The following is a 16,333-nucleotide window of genomic DNA, read 5'->3' as shown; positions in this document are numbered from 1 at the left end:
GGGGAGAAGGCGTGGCCACAGGGAGACAAAAAAGGGTGAAGAAGGCAAAAAAGAAACACTGTGATGTCACAGTGTTATATGACATCACTTCTGGCTCTGGCTTGGCCTCTCTACTGTCTTCCCTTACAGCATCAGAAGCAGAGATCCACCAATTTCTCCTCTTGGGGGAGTGGTCCAGCCACGGCTTTGAAATTAGCAAGAACTTCAAGCTGTGTAGAGATTGTGGAATCATGGATAGCAAGACACAGTCTTTGAGTTGAGTAAACTGCCAGTCTGGTGGCACCTTTCAGATGATGAACACCCCCACACACACTCCAATCACTTTTTCCCCATTTACCAATCTTACGGCTTCTGGTCTCACTAGGCCCTTGCATGGTCAAGCTCTCTTGGCCTATAAATCTCATTCCTGAAATCTCACCTTTTTACCCTCACAAAACCTCACCGTGACTCCTCCAAATCCCACTTCTTAATACTACCCTGTTGGGAGAGAGAATTTTAGTATGTACATTTTGGGGAGACCCAACCACTGAAGTGTTTGGGGTTGAGGAGAACAGGCTGTCTTGAGTTGGACACTGCCCTCCTGTCTGATCAACCAGCCCAGGTGGCTACCAGAGAGAGAATCCCTCTGGCTGTGGAAAACCAACCACAGCAGGGGATTTTAAAGAGCTTCTACTGTTGACTCAATAGGGGAAAAGCAGAGGACCTGGAGTTTAACAGAGCCACATAAAGTAGAGTAAAATGCGTTAGAGTAAGTCTCAAACTCTGAAAATCCCCTGGAGACGATTCTGAGAAGCTCCAAATGTCCCTTAATGGTTTCTGTCTGTACAAAAGCCCTCTAAGAGAAATGAGCTTCAGGGATCCCACATCAGAGACTGTTACCTTTCTAGTCTTAGCTATGTAATCAGGTCCTTATTCCTATGAGCAGTTTGTAATGTTATGAATTCGTTCCTGCTGGGCGGTGGTGGAGCACACCTTAACTCTCAGCACTCGGGAGTCAGAGGCAGGTAGATCTCTGAGTTCAAGGCCAGCCTGGTCTATAGACTTCAGTTTCAGGACAGCCAGGGATACAGAGGAATCCTGTTTCAAACAAAACAAAACAAAACAAAACAAAACAAAACAAAACCAAAACCAAAACCAAAACAAAACAAAAACAACCCTTTCCATTCCTATTCTCGCATCTATTCAAGTCTTGATCCGATTTATTCATTTTAATGTGTACAGGTGTGTTGCTGGCATCCATGTCTGCGCATTGTGTGTGGGTCTGGTGCTCATGGAGGCCAGAAGAGAAGTGTCAAGAAAGCATCAGATCCCCTGGGACCAGAGTTACAGTAGAGAACTGCCACGTGGGTGCTGGGAATGGAACCCCCCAGGTTCTCTGGAAGAGCAGTTAGGCTTTCTAACCACTAAGCTCTCTCTCCAGGCCCAAGTCTTTTGTACTTCATATCTCTACGATTACCTGAGGTGAGGGCTCTTCAGTTTTTCTAGGTTCACTTCTTTTTCCTCCTTTCTATTCCACAGACCAGCTCAGTTACCCTTCCCCCATTCGTGTAACGCTCCCCAACCAAGACTTCCTATCTATCCACTATTCCTGTTGGAGAACAGCCTATAGTACCTAACTACAGTGACACATGCCTATAATCACAGAATTGTGTGGACCAAGAAGGAAGATGAGGAGTTCAAGGCCAGCCTTAGATACATGGCCAGTTTGAGGAATACTTGATATCCTGACTCACAGAATGACTATGCTATGACTCAAGAATAGTTGGAACTGGAGAGACGGCTCTGTGATTAAGAATATGTAATGCTCTTGCAGAGGACCTGGGTTTGACTCCTAGTACCTACACCAGGCAGCTAACAGCTGCCAGTGACTTCAGATCCGGGGAGATCTGATGTCTCTGGCCGTCATGAGCATTGCTCTCACACTCAGACGCATAAATAAAAATAAAACATCTTTTCAAAATAAAAAGTATAATCTATGGTTCTTACTGCCAAATCTTTCTGCCTAGCATTCAGGGACACAACTTGGACCCAGTCTGTCTCACCAAGTGCCTCTCAATAATAACATTGCTCTTAGCTGGGGCCCTAATGGCATAACAGTTGTACATTCAGAAGGTTACCTGGTGGAAAAAGAATGGACGCTGGAGGGGAATGGATCTGATGGAGAGTCACGCCCTAGTGTGTGATCAGCTGGGGGGCCATGGGCAACCCATTAATGTTCCTGGGTTTCAGTTTCCACATCTGTATAGTTAGAGACAATGGTAGATTTGGGGGTCACACATACTTCCCACTCTTCAACTCTTCCAAGGAGTTTTTGCATTTCTGCGTATACTTTCTCATCTGCTCTCTGCCGAGATGAAACACCCCTTCTTTCCTACTCAAATATTCCACTTCTCATCTGGGCGGTTTTACCCTAGAAACAAAACTCCTTTCCTCTGAATTACAGAAACATGTGGCTGTTAGCCTGCAGTCTCTAGTCTCCAGGGGTGGGGCTACAGAACTATTGCTAGGGGCCGTGAAATCTTTCAGTTAAAACAAGATTGAGTGTGAATGCTAAATAATGTGCTTTGCAAATGCATATATGATGGCTAGAGTACCCTAAACATTACCTTTAAGTATTTCTGGATTTCCAATTTGTGCTTTCTTCTTCAGGGGTTATTAAAACCATCCCGGGGAAGTGAAAAGCGCTCCTCTCCCACTGGAGAGCGGTGGAGGCTGCTACCTCTATACACTGGAGGCTGTTCTCTATACACTGATCTTATAGATTATTTTCCCTGGCCTTTTCTATATTTATATGCTTCTTCAATCCCTGGATCACAAACTGTCCAAAAACATATCCCTTCTTTGACTTTCGTCCATCCAGTGGTTTGTACACTGAAGGTGCTTGAAGCATAGTTCGAAACTGCTTTTGACTTCGAGAAAGTCGGTTAGATATTGTCCGTGTTGGCATACTCGTACTCGGGTTAGTCTTGAACCTGTCCAGTGAAGAACAATGAGGCAGAGGCAGTTTTGTGTGTGTGTGTGTATGTGTGTGTCCTCAGGACCTGCCTAGAGAGCCCCTAGGTCTAGGAAGTAAACAGATCTCAGTGGAAATTTCCCACTTCCCCAAGCCCCTGTGTCTGCCCGTTATCAGGTTCCCCCTGAGTCATCCTGACCCAGAGACGGATTTAGATGCTGGAACCTTCCAGTCTCTCCCTCCCCCTCTCTAAGTATGTCTACTTTAGACACATGAAGCCTGCAGGCTGAAGTGCTCAGTCCAGGTTCTCCTACTTTCAACAAGCCACGGGGGCTGTTGAGAGCTTTTTTTTTTTTTTTTTTTTTTTTATTTTACTCATATGCAGCTCTGCTCTTGAAGTCCAGCAAACTTCTCATTCAGATCATTAAACCTGCACCTAGGGGCTAGGCAGAAAGCTAGGATGCCAGGTTTCTGTGCCAGTTTCTAGGGCAATTCTTATGAAGGGAGCAGGAGAAAAGAACATAGGAAAACTTGGGGTTCTGTTTGGGGGATTTAGGAAGCTCTTAGGTCTAGGGTTTTTATTTTATTTTATTTTATTTTTTCTTTTCTAAAGCTGGGTTTGAGTCTACCCAGGTCTCCTCCTCCTCCCTCTTGGCCTCTCCTCTTTTCCAACAAACCTGCCAAGTGGGGATGAAAGGGGCATTGATGTTCCTTGGGGAGGGGGGTTGTGCGTGGTGAGGGTAGTTCCCAGGCAGGGGGAGGGCAATCTGGGGGTCTTGGGGGGAGCAGTCTGCTCTGGTGTTGCAGTTGGCAGCTCCGGTTCCATTGGACATTGTTTTCAACTGGCCTGGCGCCCAGCCCCCTAAATGGCAAGTCTGGAACTAGGCTGAAGGGGGATGGGGCAGGGTTGATTCTGGGAGCAGGGGTGCGAGAACGAGGGCAAGTGGGGAAATACAATCTGGTTGCTTAACACAACTTCCAATCCCCACAGCCCATCAACCGTTCCACTTCAGCAAGCTTTCTTTAAAGAGCACAGGGAGGACGTGTCTCAGATGTGAATCTTGTGGAAGTCTAGGATAGGATGGCAAACCCACCAGGCACCGAGGGTCCAGCCCAGGAGACAGCAGCTCAGGAGGCATCTGCAGCAGGGTACTGCCACTCAGCTTTTCAGAGCTGACCTCGCCCTCCTTTTCGGGGTTGGACTAGGAGGGGTTAGCGCCTCAGCCACAGGGTCTCTTGGGTCTCAGCCCAGGACATCCAGTCCTCCTCAAACCCTTTACTCCACCCTTGCGGAGTTAGCTCCGCCTCCGCGCCTGTTTACACAGGAGTCAGAGCCCTTGGGGGGGTCCCCAGCCCCTCCTCTACCCGCCCCCCTCGTTGGGGCCTTGACCCGGGAGTCGCTGTTGGCCATCATCTTTCCCCTCCTTCGTTCATCCTCTATTTATAGCGGCCCCCAGCATTTCCCGCCCCCCCCCCAACTCCCTGCTTGTTGTCCAACTTCTCACGGAGCAGCAGGAGAGCAAGCGGCGGACTCGGCTGAGGAGGTACCAGCACCCCAATTGTTCGGAATTCCTATGCCCTCGACGCCCCGTCTCCAGACACGCTGGCACCACTACCCATACCTGCCCCGACACCGGGTCTGAGCGGTGGCCCTCGCCCACCTCCCCCTTCCTTGATCTAGCTCTCTGCTTCCGGGCGGGCGGAGCTGAAATCGTGGGACGTGGGCACCTTGGGTTGGTCTCCCCACTTTATCCGTCGCTGCCACTCAGTCTGGGGGGCTAGGAAGAGAGACAAAAGTGTGTCTGGCAGAGCCAGGTCACAGTAGGGGCGCCGTTGATGTGGGCGTGGGGACCATTTGGGGGCTTAAGGGATCCCCCAAGCGCACCCCACTTCACACGGCTTAGGGTTTATGGGGAGCACTCAGAGAGCCTATGAGCATCACCTCTGTGTGCTCCCAAGCCGCACCCTCTCGCCCCTCCCCTGGTAGCCCAGGCGAGTTACGGGGCGTGTTTATGGGGGGTCGGGGCGGATCTGCAGGGAGATGGCCCGGGGGCGGGCCCAGGGCGGGTCTGTGGGGAGCCAGAGCTAGGGCGGACCTAAGTCAAAGGCAAGTGAAGGTGGCAGCGACCGAGGCGGCTGCAGCAGGTAGGGGGAGGGGCAAGCGCGCCTCTGGGCTGGCCAGGCGCGGGCCCAGAGGGTGGGCATCGTGGTTCTGGTCTCCGGGTTGTAGTTCGGGGGAAGGGGCTGGCTTAGCGAGGCGCTCCGCTGCTGCGCACAAAGGCAGAAGCGCTGCAAAGTGCAGGGCGTGTTTGGGGCGCTCTTGAGATGATGTACAGGGTCCTGGGCGCTACGTGCCCGCCGTGAGAGGGTGTTGGTTCGGACGAGGAACGGCAGCGAGAAACTCATAGGGGTCAGGTTTCGTGTTCTGGGAGCGGCCAGTCAAGTCCTAACCATCTTTTCCCGGCTGGCACATGGCTGGCAGTCCGGGGAAGTGCGGAGGTTACGGGCCGCCCTATCCCCCCCTCTCCTTTCTCCACCCGACCTACAATTACACTGGGTGGAGGGGAGAGATGAAGGCTTGAAGCTTGTTTGTTTTTAAATGGTGAAGGAAAAGGTCATGCTGTACTACCTACATATCAACTGAGAACCGTCAAAACCGAGTAGTAACTAACTGGACAAGGTCACCTAGTAGTGGCACTTGGGTAGGACCCAGGGGTTTTGACACAGTCATGCTCTATCGCCATGTCAGCTCTCCGTTCTCTTCATAGACTACCCAGCCTGGACCTGCTTGTTTTGCCCCGCAGGCCCCTCCAGCTTGTATTGATTGGAACCTAGAGAGGACGCGTTCTCTGGACTCAGGGGAGATTAGAAGGGGTTAGTGACCCTGGAATCCTGGGTCTTGGCTCTGGCCTTATGTCCCTAAAAGACCCAGGTCCGTCTCCCATGTCATTCACCTTGTTCCTGTGTTTTCTCAGACCCTAGAGTCAGGACTAAGAACCCTGACCTCCACGCTCACCGTATCCAACCAATAGGAGCTCAGTAAATTGACCCCACCCACCTCATGCTGCTGGCTTTCTTTCTTTTCTTCTCTTCTTTTTTTTTTTTCAAGTCTGCACAGGTGCTCTGCTGCTCTCTAGATCTACCAGTGTTGGTGTACGCTCATTTGTGTACTAGAGAGAGAGAGAGAGAGAGAGAGAGAGAGAGAGAGAGAGAGAGAGAGAGAGAGAGAGAGAGAGAGAGAGAGAGAGAGAGAGAGAGAGAGAGAGAGAGAGAAAGAGAGAAAGAGAGAGAGAGGATGGTTGGATTGGATATCTAGGTCCCTCTGTTGAGTGCTTGCCGATAGTCTTTTTTAGCCCCTCAAGATCCTGACATTGGAGCTATAGTTGAAGGTCATGGTCAGTTGTGAACCCTTACTACTCTAGCCCAGTCAGTGAGCTACGACAGGTAGTGTGGGGCGTCCCCTAAAAATAGCTTAAGAAACTGGAGCCACATTGCTTCCCCACCCTTGGTGTCTCCCTCCAGGGGCGGAGAGGGAGGAGCATTGTGAGGTGCTAGGTGAGAATGTTGGGGTTGAGGGGCAGCCATGGGGCCGGTGGTCTGAAGAGATGTGCTGTCCTGTTTGGTATTTCCCTGGAAGTGGGGCAGGGGAGCCAGAAAAGCTCTTTGGTGTGTCTTGGCGTTTTCAGTTCTGGTGTTGCTCTGCACCTTGCATTGCGTTGGACTGAGAGTACAGAGGCTGAGCTGCCTCCCTCCAGGGCTTATTGTTTTGTTTTGTTGTCTTTGAGACAGGGTTTCTCTGTCCTGGCTGTCCTGCAGCTCTCTCTGTAGACCAGGCTGACCTCGAATTCAAGAGATCCACCTGCCTCTGCCTCCTTAGTATTGGGATCAAAGGTGTGAGCCACCACTGTCTGACTGGTTTACTGTTTTTGTATCCTGCCAGGCCACCATGGCAGAACTTCAGGAGGTGCAGATCACCGAGGAGAAGCCGCTGTTGCCAGGACAAACACCCGAGACTGCCAAGGTTTATAGAGACTCTCTGACTTCCCTGCCTCGGTCCCATGCTCTGAATATCCCCCTTGCCTCCCCACCTCCCCAGGCCCGTGGCTCTCATTCTAATATACACCCCTCTCCACCCATCTCCTCCCATCTCTCGGCCTAGACACTGTAAAAGGGAGCCCACCAGACCTTGTCCCGTCACTACACTAACCTTCATCCTCTTCTGTCTTGTTTTTTGTCCCTCTTTCTGTATTTGGTGTCTGTTGGTCTCTCTTTACCTACCTCTTTGTGTCCGTCTCTCCATTTGCTGTGTGTCTCTGTCCGTGTGTGTATGTCTGTGTGTGTCTCTCCAGGAGGCCGAGTTAGCTGCCCGCATCCTCCTGGACCAGGGTCAGGTAACCATGGGGGACTGTGCTAGGGTGGGAGGAGAAGCTCTTCTGCCCCCCCCCCCAATTGAGAGGGCCCCAATCTGGCCCTATGCACTCCCCCCCCCCATTTATCCTCTCTTCCCTTCTTTTTTCTATTTGAATTCCTTAATCTCTGGTCTTTCATGATTTTTCTACCCTCAGATCCAATTCCACTGTCATATTTCCCTAAAGACCCATTAATCCTGTTTTCAACAGATGGTTCACTTAATTTTTGCCTTTCCCTCTTTGAAAAACTCTCAGTATATTTCTCCCCTGATGGGAAGCTCTTTTCTTACAGACTCACTCTGTGGAGACACCTTATGGCTCGGTCACTTTTACTGTGTATGGCACCCCCAAACCCAAACGCCCGGCGATATTCACCTACCACGATGTAGGCCTCAACTGTAAGACCTTCATTTCTTCTCCTGCCTCTTTCTGGGAAGAGCCATGGGAGGAGAAAGCCCAATGTGTGTGTGTGTTTTGGGGAGGGGGGCATAGCAAGTATGGTCAGGCCGGGAGCCCAGTGGTGGCACATCAGAAAGAGATTCTCCTCTAGTGTGGTGGCATCAGAGCCAGAGGGTGGGTTCTGACGCGAGGATGCTTTTTCCTTCTGATTTTGTGGTTGGGTGGGGAATGTGGGTTCTCTTTAGATAAGTCTTGCTTCCAGCCACTGTTTCGGTTCGGGGATATGCAAGAAATCATACAGAACTTCGTGCGGGTCCATGTGGATGCCCCTGGGATGGAAGAGGGGGCGCCTGTGTTTCCTCTGGGGTAAGAATTAGGTCCTTACTAAGCAGGGGTGTGTGTGTGTGTGTGTTGGTGTGTATGTTGGGGTTTGTGTGTGAGCAAGGTAGTGCACAAGTGCAGTGTACCAGGAGGCATAGAAGACTCTGGCAGAGGACGCAGAGGTTGCTCCAGGGGAGAGGTATATGAATACAGACTGGTGACTAGTATTTTTCTCTTTTCCAGGTATCAGTACCCATCTCTGGACCAGCTTGCTGACATGATTCCTTGCATCCTGCAGTACTTAAAGTGAGAGGCTTCAGGAGTCCTTCAAACTTTCCCTTTCAGCATAAGGAAGCCCCCAGAGTGTGGTCACCATGGTTCCTGGTCTGATTTTGGTCTCAGTCTATCTTCCCCGTCTATGGATTTTTCACCTGGATTGTTAGGAAGGGCAGCGGGCTTGGGCTACTGCCTGGAACGAATGATCAGAGGAATCTTACTACTGATAGGGAGGAAGAGAAGGAAAGGGTTTGTCCTTGGCCCTGTCTTAGGCTTAGGGGAAGCTTCTCTGATCTGGAAGTTAGGCAAGAGGAGGTACGTGTGACCTCATCCCTGAGGAACTAGACAGACCTGTCTCGGTCCCCATTCCTGTCTCCCGTGATCACATTTGGTATACCAGGAGACAGGTGTGCTAGACAGTGGGAGAAGAAAGATAAGCCCCACAAGGACCTCTGGCATGCGAAGGGAAATGCTGATTCTTGGGCGTTTTCTCTTTCTCAGATTTATTTATTTTTATTTGATGTCTGCTGCGTGCATGTATGGGCACCGCACATATGTCTGGTGACCATAAGGGCCAGAAGAGGGCATTGTAACCTCTGGACCTTGCATAATAGAAGGCTGAGAGCCACCAAGGAGGTGTTGGGAACCCCACCTGGGTCCTCTGTGAAAGAAGCAGGTGCTCTTGACTACTGAGCCATCTTGCCAGCCCCTGGTTCCTGGGATCTTTTCTGGGTTTAGCTTTTCCTGGGCACCATGGCTCTCAGCAACTCTGGTTTTCTTCCTTTCTTGCCTCCTCCATTCTCCCAAATGACTAACAGCACACCTGTTTCATACGTTGCTTTAAGGTCCATAATTCCAGTTCCTCTGTAGAACCAGGTCTCAGAACAAGTTAAACTCGTTTCAGAGAGTTGAGAATTGATAAACTCTGTGTGTAGGAAGAGATGTCTTTTCAAGACACCAGTTCTCCAAGAGGTAGCTGAGGATAGACTTCAGGCATCTACACCAAGTATCAGGCATTCTTGGTGCCTTTTTTCACATCCCCCAAAGGAAAGTCCTTTGCTGTCCTCTTCTGTGGCTGTGACCTCAGGAAGGATGACGAGTTTGAAGAGATTGGGCTGTGACAACTTTTTGGCCGCTAGAGCCTGTGACATACACGTTTACTTTTTACAGTTTCTCTACAATAATTGGAGTTGGTGTTGGAGCTGGAGCCTACGTTCTGTCGAGATATGCTGTAAGGAGCAAAAACTGCTAGATGAGGGAATGGTGGGCCCCCCACGTTAGATAGAATATTGCCGGAATGGTCCGCGTTCCTGCCATTCCAGGATTCTGGAAGCAGATAGGGAGCAGGGTAGAGAGTAGGCCGTATAGGAATCTGGGGGGATAGGTGGGGCTCAGGGACACGGGGACAAAGGCGTGGCCGTTTCTGAGCTCCTTTCTGTTATCCCTTAGCTGAACCATCCGGACACAGTTGAAGGTCTTGTTCTCATCAACATTGATCCCAATGCCAAGGGCTGGATGGACTGGGCAGCCCACAAGGTTTGCAGGGCTGTGTGTGCTGACATCTAGGGTGGGGACTCTCCTTGGATGACACGACCAGTGTAACTGAATAGATCTGGACCTTCAGAGAGGGCATAGTAGGGCACAAAAATGAAGTTGGGTTGTTTCGCCTGGGTCTCTCTCTCCACAATATCCCGAATTTGTTCGCCTGTCTTTGTAGTTAACCGGCCTTACGTCTTCCATTCCGGACATGATTCTTGGACATCTTTTCAGCCAGGTAAATGGTTGTAGGAGGCAGGAGAAGTAGAGGTGACCAGCACCAGCGGGGGGTTGAATGCGTTGGGGTGACTTCCTGAGTTGGCACAGGATCTGACGTGTTAGATTGTTCCCATCATTGCCGGCTCCTCTTTCCAACCCTGGTTCATCTCTTCTGTGCTTTAGGAAGAGCTTTCTGGAAATTCGGAATTGATACAAAAGTACAGGAGTATCATCCAACACGCACCCAACCTGGAGAACATCGAGCTGTACTGGAACAGCTACAACAAGTGAGTGGGTTGTGTGCGTGTGGAGAGAGGGTCGTGAGCAGTGTGCGCTGCAGGCAGGGCGAGCTCCTCGGCTTCAGGACAGGAGGAAGGGCAGCTCTCATTCTTGGGCCCTTCCTGTCCCTTAGCTGCCTCTGACGAGAGATCTAGGGCACAGGTGATTATAGGTGGTGTGCTCTTGGACCGTGCCTGCCATTTTTATGGTGTCCCCTCCTCCCTTTTTAACCGCTTTGGGGATCAAACCTGGTACCTTATAGATGCTCACTCAGCAGGTAGTCTACCACCAAGTTGTAACCCCAGCCCTTGGTATTTTTCTCTTAATTGCCAATAGTTGCTGACTATAAATAAGGGAGATAGCTTCCTGTGGAGGAGGTAGCTTATCTAGGTAGACAGCAGTGCCTGTCAAAAACAACTTCTCTTTGAACCCCCTGCAGCCGCCGAGACCTGAACTTTGAGCGAGGTGGTGAGACGACTCTCAAGTAAGACGTTGGTAGATGCATGTGGCTTTGTCCTGTCTCTGCCCTGCCCCTTGGTACCAACATCCCTTAACCTTTGTGGAGAAGTTACCAGTCTCCCTGTTCCATTCTGTGTAACAAGTTGTCTTCCTCCTTTGGGGCTTCCCTCTCCATCCGATCCTCCTGCTGAGTCAGCAGGAGAAAGGCAACTGGTCCCTCCTCCTCCTCCTCGGAGGCAGACACTTGTTTAGCTGCTTTTCTGGGAAGTGTCGGTGAGAGAGTACAAGGCTCACGGTCTTCTCCCTGACCCCGTACCCCTAGGTGCCCCGTGATGCTGGTGGTTGGAGACCAAGCACCTCATGAAGATGCCGTGGTCAGTGGTGGCTTTCGGGGTAGTGAGGGAATGTTGGGGTCTTGTCGACACTGGGTTCACCCAAGCTGTGGACCTTGCCAAGCTGCAAACTCGAAAACTCTGGGGCAGGAGGAGCAACTCTGGGACCTTAGGAATTTGACTTGGGTTAAGATGTAATTGGGTAGGGGCTGACAAAAGGGAAAAGATTGGGGTCCCTTGGAGGGCTGTGGAGAGAGCGACGTGATTCATTCAGTCTTCTACCTATTCCAGGTGGAATGTAACTCAAAGCTGGACCCCACACAGACCTCGTTCCTCAAGGTTAGTGGGCCTTTTAAGCCTCACTTGCTCCCTGCTCCCCAGTCCAGGAGCATACATACTCTAAATTCCAGTGTCTAATCCCTGTGGGTTCATTATGGTCAAGGGAGAGAAGAACAAAGGGGCTGAGTGAGGGACCTGGGAGGAGAGAGCCCCTTTCCCCCCAGCATGGATCGTCTGATATCTCCATGTATCCTTCTTCCCTGGGTGTTTCCTTCCTGAGCAGATGGCCGACTCTGGAGGTCAGCCACAGCTGACTCAGGTGAGTACCCTGCAGATCTTGGGATGAGGAAATGGGACGGGTTATTAGGGTCATTGAGTTGTGCCCTTTGCCATTGCTGTGACTTTCAAGATATCTAACCATCTCTTTCTCTCTCTTCTCTTTCCTTGTAATGTGCCCACAGCCCGGCAAGCTGACAGAGGCTTTCAAGTACTTCCTGCAAGGCATGGGCTACAGTGAGTATTGGGACAGAGGGTATGAGGAAAGGGTTCCCACTGTGAGGGTAGACCTGTTTTAGGCTAATTCTTGGACTCACCGTCTTACAAGGCAGGCTCGCTGATTCACTGGCCGCAGCTCTTGTCTTCACCTAGGCCCCACTAGAAGTTACCAGCTGTCTTCCCCACTCATCTCTGATGGCTTGCTTATCATTGTGTGTCTACAGTGGCCTCCTCCTGCATGACTCGCCTATCTCGGTCTCGCACAGCATCTCTGACCAGTGCAGCATCCATCGATGGCAGCCGGTCCCGATCCCGCACCCTGTCGCAGAGTAGCGAGTCTGGGACTCTCCCTTCTGGACCCCCAGGGCACACCATGGAAGTCTCCTGTTGAATGACCCTCATTGCCTTGGTGTGGATCCCAGCCCTCACCTCCTGCAGCACTAACTTAAGGGGTGTTATCAGGGCACTGGGCCAGAGTAAGCAAGGAAAATGGGCAGATTGTGCAGGGAGATGACCTTGATCTTTAATTGCTACCCTAACCTTGACCTTTAACCTGTGATATCCTCTAGCTCCTAGGTGAGGTGTCCTAATATCTCTTAGAGATCCGGGCCCCCTAAATTACCCCCTCCTCCATTTTGGTGTTGAGAAGGCTTGTATGTTCTTTCCCTGACCTAGGTTCTATAGATGAGGAACAATGAGCTGTTCTAGCTGACATGGGGCCTCCATCACTCCCCCTCTTTAGCCCATATTTGCAAGGGTAGGAGAGAGAGTGTGTGTGTGTGTGTGTGTGTTGTGTGTGTGTGTAGGGTTGATGGTGAGAGATGGGGAGCTCCTTCCCCAAAGCTGACAGTGGCTTTGCCTTGATGTGTCAGGCCTCTCTGAAGGCAATAGTCCCAAATGAATGTTTATCAGGAGAAGGTTTGCTGGTGGGTCAGCGATCCTTAATGTGATAGAAATATCCAGCATGTAAAAAGAAAGGATGGGAGATGGTGGCCCGTGAAGAACAGTGGTAAACACATTGAAGCTGGGGTAGAAGGGAGGGGCCCGGGTCCTTTGGCCGCACTAACTTGGATAGCTGTCAGTGTGCACCTAAAGTGGGACTAAGGGAAAGAGCTTAGGTCCGACTGCTTGGGGCTTGGCATCAGGGTGGGAAGAGCTACCTCAGGCTCTGACCATACTGTGATGTGTAGAGCGTCACCTCCTGTCTCACACAACTTCTGCTGTGACAATAAACTATAGAGGAAACTGAACAGCATTGTTAATCCGGGTCTGAATGCGCCTGTACCCTGCCCCTTGCTTACCTTTCCTTGTTCCTCTGAAAGCACCTGGGATGGCTTGTGGGGTATAAAAGCTGCACAGAGTGTGTCCACGGGAGCCAAGAAAGTGGTGTCATTCTTTTTATTAATAGCATTTTTAAGCTTGGGAAAGAGGAGCTGTTGTAGGTCTTAGAAGATCTTATCGTTAGTGGGTCATCGAGACAGACTATAGGATTTCAGAGATGTCATCAATATCATGTCCTTTAAGAAAACCGACTGAGGGGCTGGAGAGATGGTTCAGCGGTTAAGAGCACTGACTGCTCTTCTAGTGGTCCTGAGTTCAGTTCCCAGCAACCACATGATGATGGAATCTGACGCCCTCTTCTGGAGTCTGAAGACAGCTACAATGTATTTCTTTATTATATGTAAGTACATTGTAACTGTCTTCAGACCTGCCAGAAGAGGGCATCAGATCTCTTTAAGGATGGTTGTGAGCCACCATGTTACCTTTGCATTGCCTAGAGTACATTTTAGATGGATCATTCAGTAAGAGAGTAAACTCCGACACAGAGTGCTACCTACTAGAGTGCTGCTTATAAGTTCATCCTATTTGTGATTCAAGAAGGTCACAGTCAAAGGGACTTCTTTTTAGGATTTTACTCACTGATGGATTCCAGGGGACCTGGGAGCAAAACGATGGTTCTGTAAGAGGCCGTTAAGCAATTATGAGTAACAACCATGGGGATTCAGATGTTTTGTAGTGGTCGCAGGTTCCTTCTTGGACTCTTGAGGCAAAAGGAGGGGCTAGGGAGATGGCTCAGCATGTACAGTCCTTGTGCCACCATGACGACCCTGTGTTCTGATCCCTAGCATACACTGAAAAAAAAAAAATCTGGGTTTGATTGTGCACCTATAATCCCGTGGCTGGGAAGCAGAGACAGGAGGACCCGGGGGGCTCACTAGTGGGCCAGCCTAGCCCATCAGTGGATACCATTTTCAGTTGGGACCTAGTATTGAGAGAACATTCTTCCTGAGGGTGTGGGACTAAGCACTTAGTGCACTAAGCACTCTCCTCATGATGCCCCAATTACAAAGCAAAGCTCAGCTCTATCAGAGTTCACCCTGGGGAGCCACCGAGCTCATTAAGCTTTCATAGAGATTATGGGTAACTTTAAGGCAGGTACCCTGGAAGGTCTGTACCCAGCCTAGGTGGTGACTGCCCGTTTGCTATTCAGGTGGAGCTCCCGTCTAGTGTTCCCTGGGCTGTAGACTGTAGACTGCTCCTCCCCAGGACTCCAAGGCCTCATGGAATTTGGGCACAAAGGGTTGAGTTCTCAGGTGAGGATCCTGTGACCCTGCTTCTTGCCTACGTGTCAATATGTCCAGCTGTGCTGACCTTTTACAAGCAGGAGTGACAATGGTGGCTGTTTGATTTAGAGGGTTGTGCTGGATGACGCCCAGTCTCAAAAAATTAGGCGTAGAGTGATGGAGGAATCAATCCAAAGTCCACCTCTGCCTTCACACGTAGGTGTACAGACATAAACACGTAGGCACAAATATGAAGGAGAAAGCACTTTATGAGTTATGTAGATAGAATATTGTTTGCGATCATTAAAGCTTGCTTTATGGAAATCCCAACTGTAGCATTTCTTCAATGGCAGTGAGTGGAAAACTGGGCCCCTTGACATCAAGTGTTCACATTCCAACACGGTAGTGAGCCACTATTGAGTCCTTGTTGCTGAGGCTTTTCTTTCTGGTGCTGGGGATTGGACCCAGGACCTTGTGCATGCCAGGCCAGTGCTCTCCTACTGAGCTGCAGCCTTACCCCTAAGCCTATTTCCATGTTGTAGGCCAGTGTCAGAAGAGGGCGTTAGTGGGTTAGAGTTAGCTGCTGGACTGGATGGGTGTTGGGTCAGACAACAAAGATTGCTGAAATGCCACAGGGAAGGAATGCAAAGCATGTAATCACTGGGGTCATTTAGCCCAACGTAAGGAAAAAGTGAAGACCTAAGACCTCAACCAGCCTTTACTGGTATAGCTGCTGTTGTGTATTGTGGAAGGGAAGATGGATCTTTGCTTGGTATCTGCTCTACAAAGGTAGTACTGTTAGCAGAGTGATTTTCACATTCCACTTAAGTGTACATGTATGTGCATACAACTATAGGTGTTTCTGCTCCAGAATCTAAGGCAGGTAAAGAGGTGTTTTGCAGGAACTTGGGGGAGGACATTTGCTGTCTCTGGTTGACCCTAGTTTTTGGATCTACATAGTCTAGTTCACCTGTGGAGTCACAGCGCCCCCCTGTGGTCATCCCCAGTCTTACAACCCTATTGTTCATAGTTGAACATAAGGCAGCCCTGAAACCAAGACCTGCTTTGAATCTTGTTAAGGAATGTGAGTGTCTTCCAGACATTAGGGACAGGTGAGGTAAGAGACAGCTCAAGAGAACGAGAAATCAGAACAGAGTGAAAAAGGACCTTACAGTTTCAGTTTGAAGCTCTTATGAGTTTCATAATGACATTTTGGCCTGCCCAACATATATATCGCCACTTATGTGACAATAGACCTACAGTATTCTCTTAAAGACGCCAATGGTTTCTTGGGTTGTGTAGCACATTCTCCAGTGTTTGCTCAACGACAAAAACATTACTGAATATATGTTTCTCAGAACATATCCTTGTCTTTAAGCAATATATAATTGTACAGAACAGTGACCTTACAGTAGGCAGAAGTGAAACCAAGATCAGAAGAAAGGTTAGAGTGGAAACAGCACCATTGAAAGGTAAGTCAGGAGTAACCTGAAAAGAGGAACGGATTCTGACCCGAGGCTCAGGTTCAGCAAGGATATATGGTGCCCAGAGCAATTTAACTCTCCCTCATGATGTTGAATTCATAGAAAATATAGGGTATACTCTGATAGGACCAGGTAGAGTCACTACGAAATCAAAACCAGAAACCAAAACTAAAACCAAACCAAACCAAAACCAACCAATCAACCAACCAAACAAAAAAATTACCAAAAAAAAAAAAAAAAACCCAACCCAAATCAAACAAAACCCCAAGCCATCTTTTATATAGGCTGGGAATTTGTAAGCATCCCTCCCCACAGATTGCATTTGAGG

The 16,333-nt window shown here is 49.8% G+C and overlaps 1 protein-coding gene across 12 annotated transcripts; it reads left to right on the top strand.

Moving 5' to 3' along the window:
• Positions 1-4,393: 4,393 nt before the first annotated feature.
• Positions 4,394-13,207, top strand: Ndrg2 (NDRG family member 2). 12 transcript variants are annotated; one of them, XM_029469040.1, is made up of 17 exons: positions 5,092-5,150; positions 5,722-5,827; positions 6,894-6,974; positions 7,303-7,344; positions 7,655-7,760; positions 8,007-8,127; positions 8,326-8,388; positions 9,529-9,589; positions 9,808-9,894; positions 10,076-10,132; positions 10,297-10,400; positions 10,832-10,876; positions 11,174-11,225; positions 11,475-11,522; positions 11,746-11,781; positions 11,924-11,975; positions 12,182-13,207. In XM_029469040.1, exons 3-17 carry the CDS (start codon positions 6,900-6,902, stop codon positions 12,346-12,348), a joined length of 1,116 nt encoding a protein of 371 aa, XP_029324900.1. In that variant the 5' UTR covers positions 5,092-5,150; positions 5,722-5,827; positions 6,894-6,899; the 3' UTR covers positions 12,349-13,207. The 12 variants fall into 12 exon arrangements, with proteins under 12 accessions (XP_021038165.1, XP_029324898.1, XP_021038166.1 ...); XM_029469041.1 differs by lacking the exon at positions 5,092-5,150 and adding an exon at positions 5,162-5,363; XM_021182506.2 differs by lacking the exons at positions 5,092-5,150; positions 5,722-5,827 and adding an exon at positions 4,394-4,497.
• The last annotated feature ends 3,126 nt before the right edge of the window (positions 13,208-16,333 follow it).

The sequence above is a fragment of the Mus caroli genome, chromosome 14, assembly GCF_900094665.2.
Source record: "Mus caroli chromosome 14, CAROLI_EIJ_v1.1, whole genome shotgun sequence".
Taxonomy (NCBI): Eukaryota; Metazoa; Chordata; class Mammalia; order Rodentia; family Muridae; genus Mus; species Mus caroli.
Note: the sequence above shows the minus strand (reverse complement) of the source record. Positions and strands in the feature narration are given on the sequence as shown.

Coding starts and splice junctions, on each gene's coding strand:
- Ndrg2 (XM_029469039.1), top strand. Junction 8,389..9,528: donor TGCATCCTGCAGTACTTAAA/GTGAGAGGCTTC, acceptor TACTTTTTACAG/TTTCTCTACAATAATTGGAG. Junction 10,401..10,831: donor TACTGGAACAGCTACAACAA/GTGAGTGGGTTG, acceptor AACCCCCTGCAG/CCGCCGAGACCTGAACTTTG.